At 24.9% G+C, this 20,264-nt stretch overlaps 2 protein-coding genes across 2 annotated transcripts; one reads left to right on the top strand and one right to left on the bottom strand.

Annotated features, from left to right (window-relative positions):
* Positions 1-5,827: 5,827 nt before the first annotated feature.
* Positions 5,828-9,723, bottom strand: LOC112603743 (heat shock factor-binding protein 1). Its single transcript, XM_025352468.1, has 3 exons — positions 9,324-9,723; positions 6,674-6,740; positions 5,828-6,566 (listed from the first exon to the last, which is right to left on the bottom strand). The coding sequence occupies exons 1-3, from the start codon at positions 9,429-9,431 to the stop codon at positions 6,478-6,480; spliced, it is 264 nt and encodes an 87-aa protein (XP_025208253.1). The 5' UTR covers positions 9,432-9,723; the 3' UTR covers positions 5,828-6,477.
* Positions 9,724-11,813: 2,090 nt separating this feature from the next.
* On the top strand, positions 11,814-19,801 carry LOC112603759 (PCNA-associated factor-like). Its single transcript, XM_025352488.1, has 3 exons — positions 11,814-12,103; positions 19,172-19,285; positions 19,437-19,801. Exons 1-3 carry the CDS (start codon positions 12,070-12,072, stop codon positions 19,607-19,609), a joined length of 321 nt encoding a protein of 106 aa, XP_025208273.1. The 5' UTR covers positions 11,814-12,069; the 3' UTR covers positions 19,610-19,801.
* Positions 19,802-20,264: the final 463 nt, after the last annotated feature.

Genomic DNA, 20,264 nt, shown 5'->3' with positions numbered 1-20,264 from the left:
TTGGATGTTTAAATCAATAACATAAAATATTTAAATATTCTTTTTCTTGCCTTACCATAATATAGACATAATCTATTTTTGTTGTTTCTACAAATTGTTATCAATAATGGCATAAATGAGTTAATTGCCCCTTTTATTAAGTATATTTATACCTATAGTATACAATGATTTCTAAGTTGATATATTTTTATTTTTATTTTTTTGTGCGAATGGAAAGTCTTTGATATAGCGGTATAATAAAATGAAATAATTTCTTTTAACTAATATTAAATAATTCAAAATTACAATAGTTTATATACTAAAGAAACAGAACCATTACTATGAATCATTATAAAAAGACGGGCAATTGGTACAGAATTACAGCTAAATTATACAGTATAGGTGTCCAGTAGGTTCACCAAATATTTTTATTATATACAGCTAGTCAGTTAATACTGAAATAAAATATGATTCTTCTTATACTATAACTTCATTGATACGTTTAGTGTCTTTTATAACCAAAAATTCAACAAATTTCCAAGATAGTGTTAATTTGTTTAACGACTAGCAAGAAAAAAATGAGAAAAAAACTGTACAAATTTTATTGATTATATATTATATTAATGATTCAATATTATACGAAGCTCATATTAATATGAGCATGCATGTAGCATATTGGTTAGTCATCTATCGCTATATCTAGAAATGTCAAAATACAGTATTTTATTTTAATTTTTTGTATAATACCGTATTATACCACATATAGAACCTCTATGTATCTTAAATTATCAGAAATTTTATACAGCTTATAAAACCGTAGTTAATCATGAAATAAGAATAATTTTAAAATTAATTAATTGAAAAATGGTTAAAGGTCAGAAAATATTAAAAATATATATATGTACAAGAATTATTTTAGACCAAATTAATATTTAGTCATGCTACTAATTATGATGCACCATGTACCATAATTTCATACACCTCGTTACTAGAAATTATATAAATTTCAAAATAAATTAGGATTTGAGTAACCTTATTATCTTCCAATTAGCATACAAATATTTCTACTGAATTTTTGGTTCCACATTTTTTAATTCTTGTAAGTACTAAATACTTAGAATTTGTATGAAAAATTGAGTAAAAATTTATTTTATCTTTAAAAAGTTGTTTAAATAAACAAAGGTATTAGGGTATCTGTTTTTTATGTTAAATTTTTAAATAAAAATATATATCGAAAACCATAATTAATACTTATATACCATCTCATTGTACATATATTTACAATATAATAATAATACAATTGATTTAAGTCATTTCTAACACACGAATGCTAAATAAACATGTTACAATTATAAATAATAAAAATATTATTTATGGTAATAATAACTAAAAATAATGCCTTAATTTTTTTTTTATATCGTCTATACAAAATAATTTTGAACCATTTATTTAATACCTTATATAATACAGGTTTATACCAGTGCATACTGCATAACGTATAAATTCACATCTTTTAGCCAGTGGCGCCGAGTCTTATAAATTTAAGTGAAGCAAAATCAAAATATTTATACACCCACCCATTGGCCACTGAGGATGTTGTATACCTCTAATAGGTAATAACTAATAACTTAAGTCATTTAGTATTATAGGTATTATGTAATGTAAAAACAAAAACACATATACAAATAAAACCATCCACCCTTTTTATTTATAAAGCGGTCACTTCAGTTCATGTATAGGTTTGACGCCACTATCTCTAGCTAATTCATACATCACATTCGTGGTATATGGATATATCACTTAATTTTATGTTTTTACTTGTTTGAACAAATATGGCATATGAGTATATTCATATGTTCAATAAACCCAAAATATTATTTTATTACTCATTCAAGTATTAAGTAGAGTAATGATGGATTATTAAATAAAAAGTTAAACAAAATGTATACAATATATATTTACAAAGGCCAAAGGGTTAGTAAAATAGAGGCACCAAACTTTTTATAGCCTACGGCACAGTAGATCTTAATCCAGGCCTGGCTACCCTACATTTTTTTAACTAGCATAAATATCCTGTTTATACGTTTATTTATCTTATTAGTACTTAGCTATAAAATTTTTTTTCCAACTTAAGATTCTCCGCAGATTCGAAAAGAAAAATTAATTGAAAAACTTAAACTTGAATCACCCATAGCTAGAATTCGAAAAGTTTGTAGCAAACATTTTGCACCAGAGAATTTCTTTCCCAGAAAATGTAAAATCTGAGGTTCAAGGTTTTACTATAAGGTAAAATTAGTAAATAAGACACTTTACTCAATTAACTTTGAATACACTTTGTTTCATTTTTATAGCATTTTACTATTTGTATAGAAAATAAAATTATGTAATTTAAACTACTTTTATAATAAATTATAATTTAAATTGAACAAAATAAAAATTATATTTTTTTCACGATACTTATTAAGTAAGTAAAACCATTCGTGTAACTTTAAAACTTATGAATTTAAAGTGATTTTCTAGTTTAGTATTACTAGCTTTTTGTATTCTGGATCATAACATCTCACTAAAATGGCATTCATTCACAATGGATTCTGTCATAATATTGCTGTCATCTCTGTCTTTTAAACACAATATTTTGTCTCCCTAAAAATATAACTATTTTTACTACAAGTTTAAAAAACTCCCAATTTTCTTTTATTTATTTTATTCTTTGTGAAACTAAAATATTCACCATAACAGTTTCAAGATTTAAACAAGTTTTTTGAAAATCAATAGCAAATTGTATACAATTTTTTTGATACAAATTATTGTTATTATGTTTTTCTACCACCCTATGTTGACACTAAATATATTACACAGTATTTACAAAATAATCTAGACTATATTTGAGTACCTACTCGAGCTAAGAATATTTTTCAAAATTATTTGGTCTTAAAAAACGTTTTTCTTGTTTGCCTTATTTAGAATGTGGAAAAAATGGATAAGTAAAATCTTTAAGAAAATCATAATATTTGAAAATGGAGTATTTTGTAAAATCATTTATTTCATCAATCTTATCAATATTACCAATGTTCAATTTGTTTACAAAAGTGAACAAAATATAATGTTAAAAATAGTAAATACAAGTAGGTACTAAGTACTTGGACATTCGAAAATATTGTTTTTTAACACTACACACTGATTATGATATATATCAAAAATAAATAATTTATAATTTATGTTCTTAAGTAGTAAAGTATTATCTTTAGTACCTACTTTGTGTTATTAGATTAATATTGACATCAATAATGAAATCATTTCCTATACAGGAATAATTACGATATAAATATGTTTTTAAATAGGTACATGGTTAATAAATATATTTTAAGATTTGTTGTACCTACTCACAACTAATTTGGTGTATTTCAAACATTTGATCTTTTTTTTTTTTTTTTAAACGTGTCAATTGGACCAAATCTTACTTTACATTTCATTTAAATTATGAGAAATTGAGAAAATAAATCAAAAAGCAACAAGTAATGGTAATGGTGTGTTGCATTTGTTATTAATCAATAATTAAAAAGTATAATCGCAATGAAAATTAATAAAAATAGTACAATCGGTATAATATGCATAACGGCCAGAACTTAGTTTGTGATAAATAGACGAAAATTCAAAACAACGACGGTGGCGATCATAGACCCAATCACAGATGTCTATATTATAATATAGACATCTGTGAACCTAATACTATAAGGCCTATGGTGGTAATAAGCTGATAATAACATCATGGTGCACGATTTTAAAAGTATGGCAAAGAAGAATCATAACTATCAACTAGGGTTTAGAAATGAGAAGTTACAAAAGATAAAATTGGCAAAATATGTACGAAAAAAAAACAAAAAAAACAGAAATATGAACTCACAAGGTCGTAGAACAAATTTTTACCTCACCCAGTTATAAATAGAAGACACGGGAAATAATATGCAATTTCTGTAAATTATCATCCTTTATCATAAACAATGCTCTGTGTGATTATTAGTGATATGAAATAAAAATATCGGCTCTCAGCAGTCTCAGCCCAATATTATAATGTAAAAATAACATATAAACACAGTCCAAGGGGGACCCCTTTATGTATCCGCCACTCCTAACAAAATCGTTCATTTTTACACCAAGACTATAAATTGTTTTGTATGTAAATAATTTGATAACTTTTAAATACATTGAGAAAAATTAAAAAAAAAAAAAAAAATGGTTTTAATAATTGGAAAAAACTAAGTGATAGAAAAATATTCTAACTCCAAAACTGCAAAAGTCATTGTATCGGATAAAAAAATATACTCATTATAATCAGCTATATATATATATATATAAAATATTTTATTTTATACTTAGCCAGACAAGGATTAGCTTTTATAAGTTGCAATGAAAAACAAAAATTTCTAATGAAAGACATTTTTTAGAACTATGTGAATTATTTAATAAATTTGACAATTATTTTAGTATAAAATGTCATTCATATTAATTATATACCAGCCATGATATCTAATATAAAATTATCAATATTGTATCATTTGTATTCCATTTAAATATAAAAGTCATAACAAATGAAATAAGAACGTGTAGAAAGTATTCATCAATATGTGACGAAGCTCACATTTAATATGTTAGATATAATTGTAATCAATTGTAACAAATACATATAATATAGATATATAAAGAAAATGACAAAGCTAAATATTATAGACTCTGTCTTATAGGATTCTTTAAAACTAATAATACATTTAAAATTTAATTGAAAGTAATATTTATTTTTTATAAACTACATTAAAAACATAAAACTTCCATTTTGTAATATTATATTTAACTACACTATTTGCATACAAAATAAAATTGTGTAATTTTAACTACTCATATAATTAACTATAATGTAAATTAAACAATATAGAAATTATAGTTTTTTTACAATACTTATCTAGTAAAACCTTTCATGACATATTTTTACAAATAAAATAAGTGCAAATTTTCTAATTTTTACGTATAGTTTATTCAAATAATGACTGTTGAATATTAAATAATTTTGTTAACACTAATAATAGAAATATAAGCAGAGATTATTTATAAAAAAAAATTAATTGTTTTAGCTAATTTACTTATACTAAAATACCTATGTATTGGATTTAACCACATATGTTGTAAATATAGTTATCAAAAATTCTCACTGTATTTGTTTAATAGGGACTTATTTTAATTAGTAAAACTATACCAATTACTTTTAAAAATTTTCAAATTATCCTTAGTTATTGTACAGTGTTGAAGATTAAATTTTCATATCATTTGAAAACTTTACAAAGATTAAGTACTTACTATTGTTTTAAAATTTTTTATTTTTTGTTTATAGTACTGATAAAAATTCTTAAAATTTAACTAAAATCATTATGGAGTTAACTCAACAAAAATAATATAACTTTTTAATTTCAACTCAAATCTTACACTTCTAAAATTGAAAAAATATTGAAGAATTTTTTAGCAGTAACAAATGTAATACAAAATTTAAAAAAAATACTATGGTTAATCTCAAGTAAATTTCATAGAGAATTTAAATGTTTAAAAATGTATTGTTACATTACTAGTTTTAACAGTAAAATGGGTAATAAATATGTTTTAGAAAAAAGCAAAAATTATTAGTTGTCCAATACATATAGGTAGATGGTATTTAATTGTTTCACTATTTCTTTTAATGATTAATAATTATGCTATAGTATATATGTTTACAATAAGCGTATAACAGACTTTGTATGAAAAAAAAAAAAAATTAAGCTTTAAATTTGAATAAATTATTAATTCATGTAAAAAGTACATTATATTTAATATAATATTATAAGCTACAAGTAATATTTATTGATAGTTGAAAATTTCTTGAAAATACAAGTTTGCAGGTTTGAGCTATTTTTAACTTTAATGTATTTAAAATTGGTCATTTTAAGTTAAATAAATATGACAAATGTAAAGAGCATATAAAGTACTGTAATCTATTCAATTTAAAAATAGCTTATTAAGCATATCTAATGTACTCAACACCCTTCTCCCCACCAACGATTATCCAATGCCAATCGATTATTTTTGATGACCAATGAAGGCCCCAAGTGAGTAGTATAGGTGGTACTAGTATTGAGGATAAATACGCAGTTTCAATATATTTCATCTGTTGGACTAGTCATTTATACACTGAATAAAGTATAGGTAAAAAATTGGTATAGAATATAGATCTATTATTTAACTTAATTAATATCGCAGAAAACTGCTGATAATAGTTCATAAAAAAACAGAATACACATAATATATTATAATACTTAGAGATACTTATAAACAATCATCTATTTAGGTTTACCTTGTTTTAATTTTAATCATATTTCAAATAATTACGTAGGTCGTAAATTTACATATACATAAATATATAATCTTGTAACATAGAGTGACCTATTCATTTCTTGTAATACGATAGTATTCTAAATATCATTTATCTGGAGTTTCAAGACCAGCGTGGACCATTAAGTCAGATATATTCTTCTCCAAGTCATCGATACGCGTACCCATATCATCTAGTATTTATCAGTTAAAGAAAATTTAACATAATATTTTTATAAAGGTTAACTCTAAATTAAAATTAAGCAATATAGTTCTTTATAAAGTCGTAGTAAAAAAAGGATATTTCTTAACAATATTTGATCAGACATAGTTTGGAATTTATCTTTCATATCTTGAAGAACAATTTGAATCTGAAATAAAATATAAATAAATAATCAGTCAAGCTCAAGCATAGGTACCAAATATATAATTGTAATTTTTCTGTAAAAAAAAATTACGTATATTGAATAAAGATGTACGTATGACAAAAAAAAAAAAGAAAATATAAATAATGAGTTGTGCTATCATGCTAAAAAATTGTCAACACATTGAATTACTTATTGTTTATAGATTACTTGAAAAAAAATTAAGCATGTTTAGTTTATAAGAAATAATAAAAAATGTTGAGGAAAATTTTTACTTGGTAAAAATTGTTTGTAATGAAATTTTTTTTTTTAATTGAACTTAAGCCCGGCAACTAGGGCCATTAGCTGTTTGTAGGGGTTATGAACTATGGTAAGGGGTAAGGTTGGTACAATAGGTTGTATTTTACGATTGTTACGGTTGATAGCAAACACGTGTATGTGTGGCAAGGTTTTTAACCACTATGATCCTGAGTGGTCACCCATCCGGGAACTAGTAGCTGTGGTCGTTACTTACTCTCAGTCGCATTCTGCGACTGGTAGCAGCCAACGCATCGCGCCAAGCCACAATAATGAAATTTATTACTAGCCTACCTAGTACAATTTTATATTATATTATTTGCTTTTTATTTAGGATATAACATTATGATTCTAATAATACTAAGCTACTTAATCTATTTAAAATAAAATAATAAAATATACATAATTATATATGTCATATCTTCCATTCTAGTATATTTATCAATGGTTTTATAATATATTAAGGTAAACATTTTTGAATCAATAAAATACAATTATGTTTTTCGGCCCAACGAGTATCACAATTATTGATAAGATGATTGCGGTCTTTAAGTGTATTTTTTAGTATGTTCTATGTAATGATATTTTGCTGATATATTAAAAATTAAATATTTCTTTCATTGTATCAACATAGTTACAAACACTTTGAACTGTTGAAAATTTAGACAATGACAAGTTTAAAGCAGGGGTCGGCAACCCGCGGCCCGCAAAGCAATTTTTGATGGCCCGCACAAAGGTGGTTAATTTTTGTGTTTTACTTTTGTTCAATAACATTTTTCATATAATTTTCAATATTATATAATTCTTTTTCCTTTATAAATAAAATCTAATCTAACCGTTTCATAATAGCAATACAATTATAAGTATTATATCATAATATGTAATTTTTTTTTTTAATGTGGCCCTTGATGAATAATTGAAAAAAAAATGGTTTAAAGCATGGTTATTGCATGGACTATTTAGTTTTCAGTGCATTTTTTGGCAGTAACCTGAACTTTTTTTACTGCACCTTTGGTTGTTGATACTATTAGTATATTCCTATACAATTATTAATATTTAATCCAAGTTCAAACATTATATTATTTACAGTTGAACAAAGTGTTTCATAAGTTATTTTTTGTTTAATAGTAACTTCTTCAATTTTTTCAACAGTTTATGTTCTGTATAAATACTGATGGTTATATACTTTTTTATTATAAATATAATGAATAAGTTAACTCATTTGATATATTTTTTAAATATCTGTCTTGTCAAAGATCATACTATAAAATTTAACCTGTTCTATTTCTTTTAAGATATAAAATGTTATTTCTATATCTAAATGTACATAAGTAATATCAATGAATGTTTAAAATATATAATTGTTTTATCAGAAGTTATAAATTATTAAATCATTACTAAAAATTATTAATAGAAATATAAAACACAGGTTTAAATAAAGAATTTAATAGAATTTAATGAATAGCAAAAAAAGTATATTAAAATGAGATTTATATATATTTTTAACAATAAAGAATTTGATTTGATTTTAAAAGTTTTGAAGTTTGAAAATAAATAAATTGTAATGTAACTTTTTTTAGATTATGGCAGGTAGTCATAATATAAATTATAAATATATGGTAAATATGATATTTTGTAAACAAAAGTTGTAAACAAAAATTATAAGCAGTGAATTGAAATCCATTGACACATACCTACAACATAATAATTATTGTAATATGTTATTATTTGATAATGGCGAGACGGTATCATAAATTGTTAATGTATTAAATTATTTTCATAATTATTGTGAAATATCAAATATGTATACATAATGTACCAATATAAAATTAAAATATCAGAAGTAAACTTTTGTTATCTGTATTGTTCAAATGATAAATTCTTTTTATTTTAATACATAACATTTTATTGTGAGAAAATAAAAGATATTATGATGATTTTGGATATAGCAGCATATACTATAAATAAACGTGGCAAATGTTTGATAGATATAAATGTACATCAATTACCATTAACAATTTTTGTATTTTAGTATGTAAAAAAATAGGTAGCGTCTTAATCATAGTTTAGTTGTCCACTCAAATTACTTCCAGCCTATGTTAAACATTGAGACTTTAAGCGCCTGAGTGGAGATACTTGACGAGATTTAATATCAGAAAAATATATAGTGAGATATACTAGAACACAAAGTAATATTATGATACAAACAATAGTCAATAAATAATGACTTAATAATATTGTCAAATGAATATTATCTACTGTTAGAATAAGAGGTTATTATACAACACTCACTTGATTACTCATTTCATCTAACGCACACTTGTCAATGTTCTCGGGGTTATCGTCTCTGATGTTGCCGTCCTCTGGCTCGCTCAAGTCTTTTGCGTTGTAATCGCACATTGTGCCGGCGTTTATCGGTTGATTAAAAATGTCTGCTGTACACAGGGGCGTGCGATCGTTTCGGTTTCACAGACCACACGAGCGTCGTCGAACGATCTCCGTAATGACTACACGAGGCAAATGATTGCGACGGTATCGGACTTATAAAACTATTCAACGAGCAATGAAAAATAAAATAAAATATCGACTGTAGTGAACACCAAATTAATTAGTACACGCAGTTCGTAACAAGAATGTCAAAAGTCAAAACGTTATTTATCAATTTATCATGTTAGTACTGTTGATAAAGGTACGAGTAAACAGTATGGATCGTGCCGCTCACCGTAACAATGAATTATTCATCGTTGACGATAGTGTAGAGCGCAATAGGCGTGGAGATAGCCATCATATGTGACCAATGGCGTTGTGCGCGCTCCGAAAATTAACATTGCGCGGTTTTTCAAACGATCAGAATGCGTACAACACGGTTCGTCACGAATTATTATTTATTATTCATTACGCATTTACGTTTATTTGTTTTTTCAACATAAACACAAGTATAGTAAAAATTTAGCATTCGGTTCACCCACCCATAGTATATCTAGTACGAAAATGCCAAAATGGACTAAATATTTTGTTCTCGATTTCAACTGGTTTCTATACAATACGTAATATACTAATATATATATATTATATACCTATCCTATGCGTATATTTGAACAATGTATTGTTTACATTACGATTTTGACGGTAGCTACTAGCTGATACCTTTCTGTGTTAGCTGTGAACCATTAATAATTATAAACTGACATGTCGCCATTAATCACGAATCATGATAATATTATGTAATAGTATATACAGTATTGAGTAGTTAGTGGTTAATAGACAATAGTTATGTACAAAGGTTAATGAAAACAATTAACTTGAATCAGGTAGACACCTACAGGCTATAAGTAAGTTGTGTTAATGATAAGAATTGAACTATAATCTAAATATAATATAAAAAATAAGTTGTAATAAGCTTAATACAAATATTAAGTTGTATGTCAATAGCTAACAAATAATATATTTAAAAGTTAAAGTGAATAATAAATATGTATAGAAAAATATAGACGTCATTCAATCAAAATTAAGTCAATTATTTTCATTATCATTTTTTTTTTTACCTGCACATGAGTAACATGCATATAACATAATTGTGAAATTACATCTATTTTTAATAGGTGACTAAATATTTTGTTAAAAGTGCATCCTATTCTTATTATTACCTAATTAATTATTTGTATTTTTAACTAATTGTGTACAAAGAGTGATTGAATAAAAATATAATTAGATAATTATTTAGTTTTAACTGCTGTGCAATAAATGTGAAGAAAAATTATTTTAACTTATTCAAACATATTTATTCAAATTAACTAAAAAAATTTCAGTCCTTTTTTTAATTAATTATGATATTAAGATGACTCGAAAATTAAATATCTAGACAAAAACTTAGTCTTAATGGTTATTAACTAGTTTTACTAGTTAATAATATTATAGTTCGAAAAAGTGCATCATGCACGCCTTTTTCATTTAAAGCTTAGCTATATTTTATTAAAATTAGTCTTGATGCTACTATGTTAGTCGACTGATACTCAAAAATAAATAATATTATATTATCATATTGATTTTACACAGACGTGTAAACTACAAACGTGTTTATGTCGTTTGGAAATTAGGTTAAGTATTCAAATATATCTAAAAGAGTACCATTTGAATAAATAATATAACATTATCCAGCCTTTCAAGTGCATGACGTCAGTAAGTTTTTTGTGGGTCACGCGAAGCTGTAGTTTTTCTGTGTAAGGTATCGTAATTACGCGTAAAAATTGATAGGCAATAATGCTTGATATCAATAATGGGTACCTAGTATGTATATATATATATATATATATATTGATAAATGCGAAGACTAATAATTTTTTTTGTAGGTTCTATGAAAATGTGTTTGTTTAAATACTTTTTTAACTTTGAAGTCTTAGAATTTTAAATTGCCTTAATATTTCGTTAAATGAAAAATCTAGTGAGGTCTAAGAAAACTGCAACCATAACGACAACATAGTTAATAGGTGCGTGTGCATGACAATATATTATTATATAATAGTAGTAAGTATAAAATAATAATTTGTAATATAATAAATAGTTGTCGTACTTGGATAATGGACTTTGGACTAGAGTTTTATTTTGTGTTGTATACTCATATCATACATACCAAAATTATATGATATCAATGATATCATATTATACCTATAGCTATATTGGTCGTGTAATTGTGTAGTACAGGTACTTACTACCCGGTTAATCTATATCGTACTCACATCTGATAATGTCGGTATTAAATGAAAATCGTTAGCAGCCGTTAACTAAATTTATCCCGATTAAAACCAATGTCGTCAGCACGGGACACGGGTTTACTAATGTGTAATTTAATGTCGTGCCGTCAGTTCCACACGCACAGTACCTACCTACCATACTCGTTACTCGACCGACGTTCGACGGTTTATCAATAATTTAATGAACAGTATTAAATCGTAATTATACGCCTACTATACATTCGATAGGTAATTATTACAATCTTATTAGTGATCCTTATATTTTTCTCCGTCTCTCAAGTCTCAACATGGTCAGAACCAAGCAATCGATGAGCTATAAGGGTAAGTAACCTGCAGATATTTTAATAAATAAAGACGCGTGTATAATTTAACTATATATTGCACTTGCTTGGCGTAACAAAATAATAATATTATAATTGTAAATTTATATTATAGTGTACACATTATACCTATTCAACATGGTAGGTACTGTTTTTAAGCGTGATACTTTTTTGATACCCGTAAATAATTATCAATATTTTTTACTATTTTATTCAATAAAAATTGTTCGTTAGAATATTATGCTAAACTGCGCAGTACAAGTACAACGTCTATATCACGAAACAATTAAACTTAGAAGTAATGGTTACTTGGTCAGGTACAACCGTTTGGAGATGACATCAGATAATATTTTACGTGTGCGTTTGATGAATAAATCATGATAAAAATATTTTTTGTATTCATTTGACAAGTCTTTTCTTATGGAATCGCTTATTAAACATTTGGTATGGGAAATATGTAAGCTGTTTAACAATACAATTAAGTATGGATAATTTAATTTTGTCATATAATTGAGCAAAAACTTAAGATTAATTTAAAAACTTTTCAGAATTCCCAAAAGTTTATGTTAAATTTTCTATTTTGGTATAATTATGTAGGTACCTAGTACCTATCAATTATTACTTATTACATTGATATACTGTTATACGTTTAGGCATTTATATTATTTTTATTTCTTACATCAGTTGCCTTTCAATTGACAATATTTAGGTAATTCCTACCTAATATTGTGCGATAGCGAGTAAAATACGAATACCTACACGATTCTCAATTTAATTAAATGATCTTAAAATATCCAAGATATTGCAGTTGGATTGTTGAATTTTTCGTCGTCTTCCTAAAGCTTTTAAATATAATGTGTAGGTACATAATATTATACATACTAAATTATTATTTAAATATCTTATATAACAATTCAACTCATAAAATATTGTCATAAATTAGTCATATGACCATTTAAGATTTTTAAGAAACTACTCTATAAAAAAATGTATTTATTTTTTGAGGTACTAAAAAAAACTGGCAAGTTACTTTGCTAAATACTAACTAGTAGGTCCATTGTAATGGATGAGTTAAATTTGAATCACTTCATAAATAATCGAATCATTAAGTCAAAAAAATGATTTTGAATCAAGATTGACATTTCAATCTATTTCTAAGGATATTTTATAATTTACGAACTATTTGAACATTTTAGATAATATATTACTATGTTTCTAACACGATAAAATTAATTATATCTAATATCATATTATAAAAATTTGTGGAAATACTTAACACGTGGCTTGATCTAAAGAATTAATATATAGCACTGTGCAATATTTATTTCTGCTTAACTAAAAATGATTGGTAAAAATTAAATGTAGGAAACAATTAAAAAAAAAACCATATATTTAAGGTATAGGTAGCTGATTACCAAATACAAGTTTAATCCGTAAATCACAACGAATTTTTCAAAGTTAATTACAATACCGACGGATTTTTTTTTGTTTTTTTAATTTAGCAATAGTGTCTTCAAAGTTTAAATGATGATTGTTTTACTTTTGAAACATTAAGATTGATTGCTAGTAATGATTAAGAGTTCAATTTTCTTTGTGTTAAAAAGAAATATAGCTATAGTTTAATATATTTAATGGTAGAAAATTAACGTTTACTAGGTAGGTACTACATTTCGTATTTGGCTTTGACAAGTATTTTTATTTTTTTGATTTAAAGTAGTAGGAGTTACAGAGGGTACCTACTAACAATTTTAGAGCCCTATGTATTGCTCTGTCCGCGCACGTAAATTAGTATATGGATATACTACAGTATAGTGTGAATAGGTTTGTTGTATAAATATGTTTAAAATTTGTCTAAAAATGTTGAAATTATATAAGATAATATAAAAAATATTAATTTACAAAATGACAACAAATAGTGTCAATAGCACTGTGATTAATATTTAATTAACAATAATATAATAACAAAAATTGTTAAAAGAAAAAAATTAGTATTTACCTATAACTTTTTTTATCATAAATATCCAACTTTGCTAATATTACAATTTATTCTAAAGCCTATGAAAAAAACAATGCTTATATATTTTAGACATTTTATTCGACATTTTATGAAAAATACAAGAAAAACTTCTGAAGAATAAAATTACGTATTACATTTTTAATCTTTACTTGTTAGAATTCAAAATTATGTGAATTTTTAACTACAAAAAAAAAATAGGAAAAACTATAAATTATTATAATAATAAAGATATTAAATTATCTAATACAGTTGTAGATCTCTTAATTATTCATTACTTAAAACTTTATAAAACTATACTTTAAGTTAATTAATTGAAAAAAGTACCTATCTAATTGATGTGAATAATTATGATGAAATACTTTTTTTAAATAACATATGTATTAATCTGTTTTTATTTTTGTTTCATTCTAATTATTTTATATTTCAGAGAATTGAGTTAGAGCTTGGTTTATAGTCTATATAGACATAGTTGTTCTGCAGTATTTACATTTAGTTCATATCTTTCTATTTTTAAATTTGGAAAATGTTTGTACAAATTACTGAATGATAATGTTAATAAAAACAATTTCAACTATTTTGATTATATTTAATCAAATTAAAAGCCAGGAGATGTCTACAATGAAGTTATTGTTTGCAAATTTATAAAATAAAAATAAAAATACTATTTAGTAAGATTAAAAAAACAGAATGTGCGTGAAGTTAATATAAAAATTATATCCAAAAATATTTCTAAAAGAATTCATATAAATACTACAATACCTAATCTAATGTCATGTTCAAGTATACGGTAGTGTATATATTAAGTATTAAAGTACACGGTATACAAGGATTTTATAAAATTTACAATTTTTTTTGGTCCATTATAATATCATAATATGAATATATTATAATGTTCTTGGAAAAATCGAATGCATCATTTTAAAATATGCTTTCGATACAAAATCATTTACTAACTATAAAAATGGAGTCCATTCGAATGGAAAATCATTTTTCTGCATCATGTTTCTCAGACATAATTTATAATAACGATTCAACTATTATTTTTTTCTCAAATGCGGTGCAGTTACAATATTAGTGTTTGTGATTTTGAAAACCAATTTGATGTTTTATTTGTAGTATGGCGTCTGATTAAAACTAAAAATAAAACGTAAGCATTGAATGCATTTTTTATTGATAGAATGTATAAACAATTATATTTTAGTGAGAAAATAATATCCCAGTCGTTAGTCGTTACTTAAACAATTTTATGAATGGCATAAAATTATAATGATAATTTATCGTGAAATTAAATTTTTTGTATATTTTAAGCAACTTGAATTTTTGTTTTTTAAGTCATAAACTATTGATTCCAATTTCAACAATGTGTTGCAATGCCTTTCTCAACTTTTAGCTGAACATTTTCCAATTATAAATCTCGTTTAAATTTCAAGCTTTCTGACCTAGCATAAAAGTTGTTTTTAACATTTATAATGTAATATATAAAAAAAAAAAACAAATAATAACTTAAAATATTTCAAAAATGTTATTGTGTATAGAAAATTATAATTAAAATGAAAGTGGGATATTTCGTGATTCTATGAAAAATATTTTTTAAATTAACTTTTGAAAAAATTGTTATTTTAAGTATGTGATTATCTAATGTCGTCAAAGTTTGAACTTCACAATTTCTTGTTACAGTGGGTAGGAAAGTTCAAATATTTGTTGACAGTGGTAAAAAAAAAACGAAATAATAATAATAATAATAATAATAATAATAATAATTTGTACTAAAATATGTTTAAAATGTTTTCAAAATTATGATCATCAAATTATAATATTTTTCACGAGAATTTTCAAATTATTTGGAAATAGTATTTAATAAAAAATAAAATTGAATCCTTTTAAAAATAACTTGAATTAAAATACAATGCGTTAGCTATTCAAAAAAAATGATTAGTTGTCCAGGAAAAGATTTTAATGATTACCCGATCGCTGGAGCATCCTCTTACATGTCACTTGTATTTAGGTGGTATAATCCATTGAGTTTAAGAGTAGGTACACCAGTTTGCGCATTTTTTAACTGACTGTCGTTACGTTGCTGGACCTCCTAATTAATCTTTCGGTAACAATCGCCGTCGTCGCTGTGTAGTGTGTATGTCATGTACTGTAATATGTATTGTTGCTCGATGGCGTGGTGTGTGAACAGGTAGTGATAGTAGTGGTTGGAATGATTTATTGACGTCACGACGAGTGTTCGTCTGCCGTTCAGTATACTCTCTTTTAACTGAATGGATAATATTGGCGTATAATATATTATATATGTACATGTACAATGTGGCGATTGTAAATTCCACCGATTTATAAATAGTCAATTTTCGGATTGAATTTAAAACATGTAAATTTCCACCGGTACGTTTTTTTATCTGAAAAAAAAATGTAAATTTTACCGGTTAGGTACGTATTTTTGACTTGAAAACATATTAACTCCACCGATGGTAAAATAAGTAACTAGTAACTAGTAATAATTATTACATATTTTTTAAATTTGTTTAAAAAATGATATAAATATTTAAATTTTAAATATATTACCTATGTATAAATAAGAAATCTGTACATAAATTACGTACCTATTATCTATTGTAATTTATTATTTTTATTATTATTATTGCTTACTTGTTTAATTGTTATTGCGCTGAGTTTATTAATTTCATTTAAATTTTTTTTCAACTAACTTAAGTGATCATTATTAATTATCATATATATATTTTTAATTTGTGTAAAAAGAATGATATAAATATCTAAATATTATATTATGTATAAATAAGAAATCTGTACATAAATTATGTACCTATTGGCTATTATCTATTGTAACTAACTTATTATTATTATTGCTTACTATTGTTTTTGTGTGTTTAATAATTTTATATCATACCTATACTGTAATACTAATTAATTTATCACAAATGTAAAAAGGCGAATCCCAAATATCTAAATAAAAATAAAAAATTACATTTTTTTTTAGGTAAAAAAATTGTACCGGTAGATTTAACATTTTTTTTAAGTTAAAAACTAATCGGTTGAATTTACATGAAAAATGATCTTAAGAGGTCGCAATCGGTGGAATTTACATGCGCCCGTACAATGTACATGCTATGAATATTGCATATTTATATCAATATAATAATATAATATTAAGTATGGTTTTTTGGAATTAACGACATTATATATATATATATATATATATTATATACGTCAGATAAATTCATTGTGCCGAACACCAGTTACATCATATCCTATAAATATAAATAGATAGACACTAAATATTTAAATTTTATAATGAATACAATAATATATATACAAAAATACAACTCAACTGACTCAGTTATATAATATTGTATCTTGTTGTAGTTCTACAATATTAAATATTTCTATAATGGCTCGCAACTTAATATAGTTCCACGGGAATCAATACAATGATATTCAATGATATTATTGATATTATTGAGTCTCAGATGTCTCAGTATATCAGTTGTTATATTTTTGTGTAATTTATTTCTGCTTAACCACAAGTTTATAATGTCAAACTGCGTACCAATTTGGTAAAAATTATTTTTTCTTCTACAATTATATCAATAATATTTTAAGTGTCTAATAGTCTAATGGTCCATGATCTACTTTTAGAATACTGACTAAAACATAACTTTTTACTTTAATTATAACTAATTGCTTATCGCTAGCTTGTATATAAATATTTTTGCAGTTTTTTCTGTCCTTATATTTTTTCTTTTTGAATTTATTCTTATTTTACATATATGTCGCACGAAGATACATTGTTTATGATAGACATTTTAGAATTGCACTTTTAAATAGTCATATATATTATATATCATTTTCGTTAGTTTTATTTTCACTATCTTCTTCTCCGTGAATATCTACTTCCTTCATTACTTACTTCGGTATTAATTAACTCATTAAAATCTTCTTTTCTTGTAATTGACTGTAAGATGATGTCATTAGGTAAATTTTGCTAGAAAGTCCTAATTTTGGTTCACTTCTAAATAATGCTTTATAAGGGCTTCTGTTAATTATACGATGCTTTGTGCAATTTTTTTGCTATTGTAAAAAATAACTACTTTAATTTTATTTTTATAATAAGCAATAACTTCATTATTAAATTTGTTCTCTACTGTCAAATTTTCCATGATTAAAAAAATATGACACTTGGAAATATTAACGTACTCGATGAAATATAAATGAATTCGATCGTTTTAACGATAATGCAAGTATGTATTGTTTATTAACAATAATGTCTACAGTTAAAAGTTATAATTTAATTTACTGATTAGTTATAATCTTATAGATTTCATCAAGTATACGTCGTTAATCCGTATCTAAATCTTTTAAATAGCCGGTTGTAATGTATTATAGAGGTAAATACCTAGAACTTAAAATGTATACGCTGATATGATTTTATAAATACACCATTAATACAGTTTTTAAGTTGGAAGTTATGTTTTAGTCAGTATTTCAAAAGTAGATCGTGGACCTGGAATATTTTTTGTAATATTTCAATTTAATTTAATATTTTACAGATTTTCTTTTTCGTTAGCAATATAAAATAAAACTATAGTCAAAAACTTTAAAATAATCTTAACTTCACTAATACTTGCCATTGATACATTTTATGAAATAAACATAATACTATATAATAAGTATCACAGGTATCTCCAATTCAGTTTAAATGTTATAATAATTCTATTGCTCTTTTTTGTACGAGTAATAAATTATTCTTAAAACAAAATAAGTAAAATGGTTATAATTTTATAATAATTGTAGTTTTTTAAAAGTCTAAAGGCTGTTAGTCTGTATACAATAGGCATGAAAAACAGTTGGCCGTTTAGAAAAAATAATAAGTAGTTCGCAAACGGGTTGCCCCATTAAACGAACATAGTCTTTTTGCAAACAATATGTATGTTACGGGATACTACATGTTTGCAGGATACTGTATGTTACGGAATAATTGTATTTTTAATCAAAATTTTTCTTTATTTCCATGCATTTTATCACCTAAAGTTTCCGCCGGGAGAATACCTAAAATAGCTGCGTGTAAAGCGGCGGTTGCTGGTGGCTGTAGTGTGTCGTCATCGTCTGGTCATAAATCGTCGTCGTCACCGTCCACTTCTAAAAGTAATCGCACTCTTACGCTTTTGGCGTGTTATTATTATTGTTATATAAAGTATTCGTACTTCGTACAATCCATAGGTCGGCCGTATGGTGGTCGGTACCGAGGGTTTTGCTTGTTTTAGAACAAATTGTATTATTATTTTATTTGTTTTAGACAAATACTCGGGTGGAAATCCAGTGCACCCCAGAGAGATTCCAGTTTGGCAAAAAGAGATCACGTGTTTTTTCCAGGTGAAAAACGACGAACAATCACGGCTGCTGTCGGCCAACGAGGAAGATGATGACGTCGTTGAATTATGCTCGCAAGAAACGGCGCAGAAGGGATAGTCGAAAATTTAGAACAGAACAATGAGTTTATTTTTATTCTTACGAATTTCATATTCTAAGTCTAGTCGAAATTATGTGTAACCAAGATTTTGTACATTATGCTTTGATAGTCTATATTTGCAAAGAGTTTATTTTTCAACCGTATTTTTTTAACCATACGTCTTATACCTTTTTTATGTATACAATATGATTATATTCGTTTTTTTTTTTGTCCCATCATATATATTATTTCCATTTTTTTTTATGAATCAATGTGGTATAATCCAATATGACAAAAAATAATACTATTTAAATTTAAATTTATTTTACAATATCGAGTAAACAAAAATAAAATTTATTTATTCAATACCAATATACAGTATACGTATATATATATTTTTTTGTATATATATATATTCAGTACGTCAGTTCTGCAGCTGTTGTGTACCATAGAATATATTTTTTAAATAACTTAAGATAAATGCCATTTTGGTTTTATTGTTTTCTACGAAATTAAATATTCAACATTTATATTAATTTAAAGTCAATATTATTAGTTTTTTATAAACAAAACTACACGTTATTAAGTATTTATGATATAGTATATTATTATTATAGTATATACTTATAAAAAACTTGTATAGTTTATAAATATATATTTTATACTACAATGCTT

The sequence above is a fragment of the Melanaphis sacchari genome, unplaced genomic scaffold, assembly GCF_002803265.2.
Source record: "Melanaphis sacchari strain LSU unplaced genomic scaffold, SCAv2.0 Contig110_pilon_pilon, whole genome shotgun sequence".
NCBI classification, from domain to species: Eukaryota; Metazoa; Arthropoda; class Insecta; order Hemiptera; family Aphididae; genus Melanaphis; species Melanaphis sacchari.
Note: the sequence above shows the minus strand (reverse complement) of the source record. Positions and strands in the feature narration are given on the sequence as shown.